General features: G+C 30.7%; 1 protein-coding gene and 1 pseudogene across 1 annotated transcript; both read left to right on the plus strand.

Moving 5' to 3' along the window:
* The first annotated feature begins 4,161 nt into the window (after positions 1–4,161).
* LOC131169267 (trans-resveratrol di-O-methyltransferase-like) lies at positions 4,162–6,018 on the plus strand (annotated as a pseudogene).
* Positions 6,019–6,618: 600 nt separating this feature from the next.
* LOC131169433 (flavonoid 8-O-methyltransferase 1-like) lies at positions 6,619–7,508 on the plus strand. The gene is made up of 2 exons (XM_058128661.1): positions 6,619–6,729; positions 7,227–7,508. Exons 1-2 carry the CDS (start codon positions 6,619–6,621, stop codon positions 7,506–7,508), a joined length of 393 nt encoding a protein of 130 aa, XP_057984644.1.
* Positions 7,509–8,075: the final 567 nt, after the last annotated feature.

An 8,075-nucleotide genomic window follows, 5' to 3' on the forward strand; every position in this document is an offset into this window, starting at 1 on the left:
AAACCGTCTTGAACTGTCTTTTTTCAAACTGCCCTTCAAACTGTTTTAAACGGGGGCTCGAACCGGAACCAATGGTTCAGAAACCGTCTTCTAAACTGTCCCCTAGCGATTTAATTCAAGTTCATGATTTTATTGAACCTGAAATGAAAAAATTTTAATATCATAAGGTAATTTTTTATTTTATAATTCATATTTCATTATTATCTTGTTATGAGATTTTCTATACTGAAAATTATAAAAACTCAATTATAAAATTAAATGAGAAATTATTTATTAAATAATTCTTTGATTAGATATATATGAAGAATGATATTTGTAATAACTTGAACAGAAAATAACAATTTATCAAAAATAATGGTAAATTTAAGATTATAATAAGAATTTATTATTTTATAAAATTATTTTTTACTTGATTATTATTATATATTAAAAATTTACACATTATTATAGTTTTTTAATAAATAATTTATTATTACATATAATTTTTTTGTCTGTATTAAGAAAAAGTCTTAATATAATTTGGAAGCAGCTTGACCACTTGCAAAGGCTGGTTTAAACAAAAGTCTTAATTTGTATTAAATCCTACCAACCTACGAACCTGTGGCTGCAAAGCACAAACACGGTTTCTCGAGGATATCTATCCTCGATTAAAATATTATTTTACTTTAAAAATACATTATATTTTTCTAACTACAATTTAATAATCTATAAAACTTAATTGTTATAAAATTAAAAAAATTATATCGAAAAACTCGTTCTGCTCCGATTTTTTTTTTTTTAAATCTTATAAAATCCAAACTTTCCCATTTGTATAACTATATTGAAATGATAGGTGTAGTGATGAATCATTATCTTTAAGATATTAATTAATTTCACTAAATTGCTACAAGATTATGATAATATACCTTCAAAATATAATAAAGCCTGAAATCTATAGACAGCAACTCCTAAAAATTTTCTTTAAAAACTTTTTATACGAATTGAATTTAGAGAGACTAAAAGAGAAGAAGAAGAAAAAATAAAAATAGTATATATTTATAGATGATGAAAAGTCATGGTATCTATTCCAGACAAACATATCTATTTATTTCCAATATATATGACTGTTTATTTAAATCGATATATTCTCTAATAGATGTGATTATATTCATTCATTGAAAGGTATTTCTTCTAATAGTTATTATAACTGTTTGTGAGTAATAGGTATATTTATTTATTAACAGATATACCTACTAATTAACAAACACATCTATTCATAATTTACTTACAAAAATTAAAATAAGATAATTATTTTATTTCGCACACATACATGTCAAAATATCATAATAGAATAATACATATTTATTTATATATATATATAATTTTATTTATATTTTTCATTTTTTATGGTCAGGATTGAATTTAAAATTATATTGAAATTAATATTATTAAATTTAATATCAAAATCAATTAATAATAGAGTCTAAATTAATTAGATTGAAATTGTTAATTCAATGAATCATCATTCTAGATCTCTTAAACCTATGACTTTGAATTGATATGTTATAAAGAGTTAAACTTGTGCCTTTACTAACAGTTTAAACTTTTAATATAAGCGTTCAATTCTATAAAAATTAAAACTTTATAAGATTAGATTTATTCTCTCTCCTTTTAATTTTAAAATTGAGAGACAAAAATTAATAGTGGGATTTAGTTTAATTTGCTTTTATTAAAAAAAATTAATATTATATTATATAAAAGATGAAATAATTAAACTCAGTTTTAAAGTGACGAAAATCAAAATTAGAAATTCAAAATAATATTTAAAACAAACTCATTCGGTCCAATTTTAAAAATAAATTCGCCATGACCAAAGCTAATTACGTTTGCATTGACACAATCTAAATTGTATCTATTGGATTAAAATCAATAATTTATAAAATAAAATAAATAATGCATGAAATAATTAAAAATTGTATTATATTTATACAATATGATTAAAAAAATCCCACCGCCTACGAGCGGACGGCTGCACAGCATAACACCAATTAGAGCATAATTGTACTAATTCTTTTTAATTTTCACTAAACTATTAATAATCTAAACTATTACCATAATTTTTTTTTATGGTAATTTGTAAACCTCTAATTAAAAGTTAAAAAAAAAAAGAAATTTTAAATTTTAAGGGAAAAAAATTGAAAATGAGAGTACTAAAAAAATTACTAAAATTGAGTGACCGTTACTGAAAATTAACAAGATTAATCTGGACTACAATATTTAATTATGTTAACTTTAATAATATTAAATTCAAATTAAATAAGTTTTAGAAAGAAAAATTAAAATTAAATGACTTTTATAAATTAACTCATAAAATTAAGTGATATCAAGTGATAATTACTCCAAATTAAGAGGAGAACTTGTTAGTACTTTCCATCTGAATTGTGTGGTTCTGGCTTTACCTCTCTAGTTGCTGACCCACCATCACTTTCTCTCTTTCTTTTTTTGTTCTTTTTTTAGGCATCTCTATCAAGGTTATGACGCTCATGTCGATATGTGAAGCAACTTGCTTATAACAAACTACAAACGACAATAAACGAATATATATTATTGAATCGAGAAGCAGTGAAGCACCCACCTTAATTAAAATTTTTTAAAGCGATTTTACTAGGGCAGCATTCATAATATTTGTGCCCTTAAGACAGTGATACATCAACTAACAAGAATCAAGTGCGTGTGAAGATGCAATTTAGGTATGCTTTCAAGCTACTTTCTAAACTGATAATGCCAGATAAAGAACATCACCATTATAGAGATAACCCACATATTGTCGGACGATTATTGCATAAAACCATCTATCACAATTTGCTAATGCCATCGCAATAATTTTGCATGTAATTAAAATTGGTGGTTATCATGTCGTGCAAGATACACTTATCTTGTAATTATTTATGCATCATTGTTTAGCAAATAACTATGCTATACCAACGAGTTTTTGTTGCATATCCAAGTCATTTTTAAAATTATAAGATTACGAGAAGTTTAAGCATTAATTGGAGTTCAATCAATAAGAAACGAGTCTGCATATGAATGGAAATTAAGAGATGAAAATTAAGTATATTGACATATATTGCAAAAATTAGTTGCCTCTTCTCTTTCTTTTCTTCTGCATAGACAATAGAGTAGTTTCATTAGCTTCGCAACCCCACATGAATTATTTCATTAATTCATACGTGGGTCTGCCTAATTCTGGTTTGGTACATAGATAAGTAGAAAAGGAAAATCAACCAACCCCTTCTCAAATTCCATCAGAGAGATAATTAATAACCTACACTTCCGTTGAACTGTAGCCATTTAAATCTATCAACTACTGTATGTCTGCATCCATGTATATATTTAGCACCTCTCTGATTGAGCATGGCTGATGCTGACACTGTACCAGATATCAAATATTGACAAAAGCATAGAGGTTAAAATAAAAATATATAATATTAAGAGTTTAAAATTAAATAATATAAAAATTATAAACAAAATTTACATAAAAGTGTAAAGTTGAAAAAAAAATATAAAAATATTAGAGGAAAAATAGTAATTTAAAAAAATAAAATTTATAAATAAAATTTTTATTTTAAAAATTTTGGAAGCAAATAATAATTTTTTCAAAAAACACATGAAAGTTTACAGGTAAAAATTGGTTGTTAATTATAGTAAAAAAGATTATAATAATTATAGTAAAGATGCTGTGTTAAGGGATGCAAATGGGCAGTTTCTTCGAGGGCTGTCGGCGTTCAGGGATGGTTGCTTATCGCTGCTCATAGTTAAACTACCTTATTCTATGCAAGTCCCATTATTTGGTCTCAGCATTCGAATTTTCTTTGTAATACTCGTAATTCTAATTTTATACCAGATTTTTATGGTATGCTAATCTGGATTTAAATTGAAATTTTTTTAGTTTTTCCTTATTGGTCAATAAAATATTTTAATTTAAAAAAAGGGCCCATTTTCAGGTCTTTTTCACCCTAACCACCAACGTATCACGTTCACTTAACAACGCGAAAAGCGATAACAAGTACATTTTTATTTGTAAATTCCATGACTCTGTGTAGAGCTCAACTTAAATAACATGTAATATAAAATAAAATATTTATTTTGGTCAATATATAATATTACACCAATTCAAATGAAGTATCGAAGTTATCCACCCATCAGCACTCTATATATTGTTCTTAGTATTGCATCAACCATACCAAATTATCATAAACACTTCCTCAAGAAAGCCTGAAAAGATGGTCAATTTGGCTGATGCAAATCATGATGCTGAGCTTCTTCAAGCTCAAGCTCATGTATGGAACCACATCTTTAACTTCATCAACTCTATGTCCCTTAAATGTGCAATTCAATTAGGAATCCCAGATGTGATCCACAACTATGGCAAACCCATTACCCTTTCCCAGCTTATTTCTTCTTTACCTGTCCACCCAGCCAAAGCTCGCTGTATAGCTCGCCTAATGCGCCTTTTGGTTCACTCTGGTTTCTTTGCTCAAGCAAAAATCAGTGAAGATGATGATCAAGAAGAAGGGTATGTTCTCACCAGTGCATCTCAGCTCCTTCTCAAGGACAACCCCTTGAGTGTCACGCCGTTCTTGATGGCCATGCTTGATCCTATTTTAACAAGACCATGGCATTATGTGAGCACTTGGTTCCTAAACGATGATCCTACTCCATTTAATACGGCTCATGGGAGGACATTTTGGGAGTATGCTGGACATGAACCCAAGCTCAACGATTTCTTTAACGAAGCAATGGCTAGTGATGCTAGGCTCGTTATGCATGTGGTGATCAATAAGTGTGAGGAAGCGTTTGAGGGGCTGAAGTCATTGGTTGATGTTGGGGGTGGAACAGGAACCGTGGCTAAAGCCATAGCTAAAGCATTCCCTCAGTTGGATTGCATTGTGTTTGATCTCCCACATGTGGTGGCTGGTCTGCAAGGCACTGACAACTTGAAGTATGTTGGAGGCAACATGTTTGAGGAGATTCCTCCTTCCGATGCAATTTTGCTGAAGGTACGTCTAACCATTCTCTCCGATTATCATCCCCTGTACGCTGTAGCTGCTACTTAATTTCTTGGGGACTATCAGATTAGATTAGATTGTTCTTGAGAAAAGAGAAGCTGCGGTGATCCTGCAGCCGCCCATATCTCACCAGTGAATAATTGGCTAGGTCTGATCATTGGTCCAATTGGCTAAAAGTTCAGTTTGAAGATTCTCCTCGAGAAGTTCAATTCTACAGTAGTTTGAAGCTCAAATTTTCAACCCAATTTTAATGGGGCAAGCCCAACCTGCCAGCTTAAATAATCTACAATTTTATCTAAAATGACCTATAATTTATTTTAATTTAAATAAAACATAAAAGATTCAAAAAAAAAAATTAAAGCTTCAAATCCTGATAATCTATATGACTCGATTAGTTCATATTTTAGTAAATAACTTGATTTGAATCTGACAGTTAAAAGTCTAATTTTTTTTTCTTGTAATGATGACCAGTAGATTTTACACGACTGGAGTGACGAAGAATGCGTAAAGATTATGAAGCAATGTAAAAAAGCCATTAAAGGAAGAGAAGGAGGGAAGTTAATTATCATAGACATGGTGATAGGAAGCGGCAAAAAAGATAAGGATGCCATGGAAACGCAACTCTTCTTTGATATGCTGATGATGGCCTTAGTTAATGGTCAAGAGAGAAATGAAAAAGAATGGGCTAAAATCTTTTTCGATGCTGGTTTTAGCGACTATAAGATAAAACCCATGCTAGGTTTAAGATCCATCATTGAGGTTTATCCTTAATTTAGCTTATAGAGCTTGATTAATTTTATCTTAGCTTTTATTTGTATTTTGCATCTCTATGATATTTTCGTTTGTGTGGTTAAAATTCATCTCCATGTTATGAGCGAGATGCCTCTGCTTTTTACATTGTTAATGGAAGCTTTAGTCGTGCAAGGACTGCTTTGGATATCTTGCTAAAGTTGGATATCTTCAGTATTGATCCCCCTTGCTCTTCCTTGATCTTTAAATTATCACTAAAACTTTTGTCAATGATATGCAAGGTTCTTAGCAACCTGAACACATCTTTAATTTAGATTTTGTAAAAAAAATAATAATAATATACAATTTTATAGGGCTTACAATATATACAAGTATAAATTTTATAAGTTATATATTAATGGTTTAAGTAAACCGAAAAACTCAAATTGAATTATATATTCAAAGCATCCCAGCTAACAAAACCCACAATTCTAACAACTTGTTTTTCTTTTGATTTGACGTAAGATTGATGAGCAAACCAACTCTGTTTCACAAGCCTCCAACAAATAAAGCCAGATCACAAACCACCTTCTGAGCTGGAGAAGCAAGAACCAATGCACAAACTGTTAACCCCAGCTGAACCTCCTAAAGAAGTGAAGCCAAGGACCAGGAGACAAGACAATAACCCCTTGGATCGCACACCATCTTCTCATAATCCCCTGCACCTCTTCACCACGAAACTCAAAAATTCACCCACTCCCCATCCATTGCTTCGTAGAGAGGGCTCTGTCGATTTCATTAGTAAAAAGCTAACAATGCTGGACGGAACCACGACAACAAAATGGAGCTTTCAAACAACCAAGTCAATGGGCTGCAAGGCACTGACAACTTGAAGTATGTTGGAGGCAACATGTTTGAGGAGATTCCTCCTTCCGATGCAATTTTACTGAAGGTACGTCTAACCCTTCTCTCCGATTATCATCCCCTGTACGCTGTAGCTGCTACTTAATTTCTTGGGGACTATCAGATTAGATTAGATTGTTCTTGAGAAAAGAGGAGCTGCGGTGATCCTGCAGCCGCCCACATCTCACCAGTGAATAATTGGCTAGGTCTGATCATTGGTCCAATTGGCTAAAAGTTCAGTTTGAAGATTCTCCTCGAGAAGTTCAATTCTACAGTAGTTTGAAGCTCAAATTTTCAACCCAATTTTAATGGGGCAAGCCCAACCTGCCAGCTTAAATAATCTACAATTTTATCTAAAATGACTTATAATTTATTTTAATTTAAATAAAACATAAAAAATTCAAAAAAAAAATTAAAGCTTCAAATCCTAATAATCTATATGACTCGATTAGTTCATATTTTAGTAAATAACTTGATTTGAATCTGACAGATAAAAGTCTAATTTTTTTTTCTTGTAATAATGACCGGTGGATTTTACACGACTAGAGTGATGAAGAATGCGTGAAGATTATGAAGCAATGTAAAGAAGCCATTAAAGGAAGAGAAGGAGGGAAGTTAATTATCATAGACATGGTGATAGGAAGCGGCGAAAAAGATAAGGATGCCATGGAAACGCAACTCTTCTTTGATATGCTGATGATGGCCTTAGTTAATGGTCAAGAGAGAAATGAAAAAGAATGGGCTAAACTCTTTTTCGATGCTGGTTTTAGCGACTATAAGATAAAACCCATGCTAGGTTTAAGATCCATCATTGAGGTTTATCCTTAATTTAGCTTATAGAGCTTGATTAATTTTATCTTAGCTTTTATTTGTATTTTGCATCTCTATGATATTTTCGTTTGTGTGGTTAAAATTCATCTCCATGTTATGAGCGAGATGCCTCTGCTTTTTACATTGTTAATGGAAGCTTTAGTCGTGCAAGGACTGCTTTGGATATCTTGCTAAAGTTGGATATCTTCAGTATTGATCTCCCTTGCTCTTCCTTGATCTTTAAATTATCACTAAAACTTTTGTCAATGATATGCAAGGTTCTTAGCAACCTGAACACATCTTTAATTTAGATTTTGTAAAAAAAAAAAATAATATACAATTTTATAGGGCTTACAATATATACAAGTATAAATTTTATAAGTTATATATTAATGGTTTGAGTAAACCGAAAAACTCAAATTGAATTATATATTCAAAGCATCCCAGCTAACAAAACCCACAATTCTAACAACTTGTTTTTCTTTTGATTTGACGTAAGATTGATGAGCAAACCAACTCTGTTTCACAAGCCTCCGACAAATAAAGCCAGATCACAAACCACCTTACGAAATGGAGAAGCAAGAA

This window comes from Hevea brasiliensis, chromosome 10, assembly GCF_030052815.1.
Source record: "Hevea brasiliensis isolate MT/VB/25A 57/8 chromosome 10, ASM3005281v1, whole genome shotgun sequence".
NCBI classification, from domain to species: Eukaryota; Viridiplantae; Streptophyta; class Magnoliopsida; order Malpighiales; family Euphorbiaceae; genus Hevea; species Hevea brasiliensis.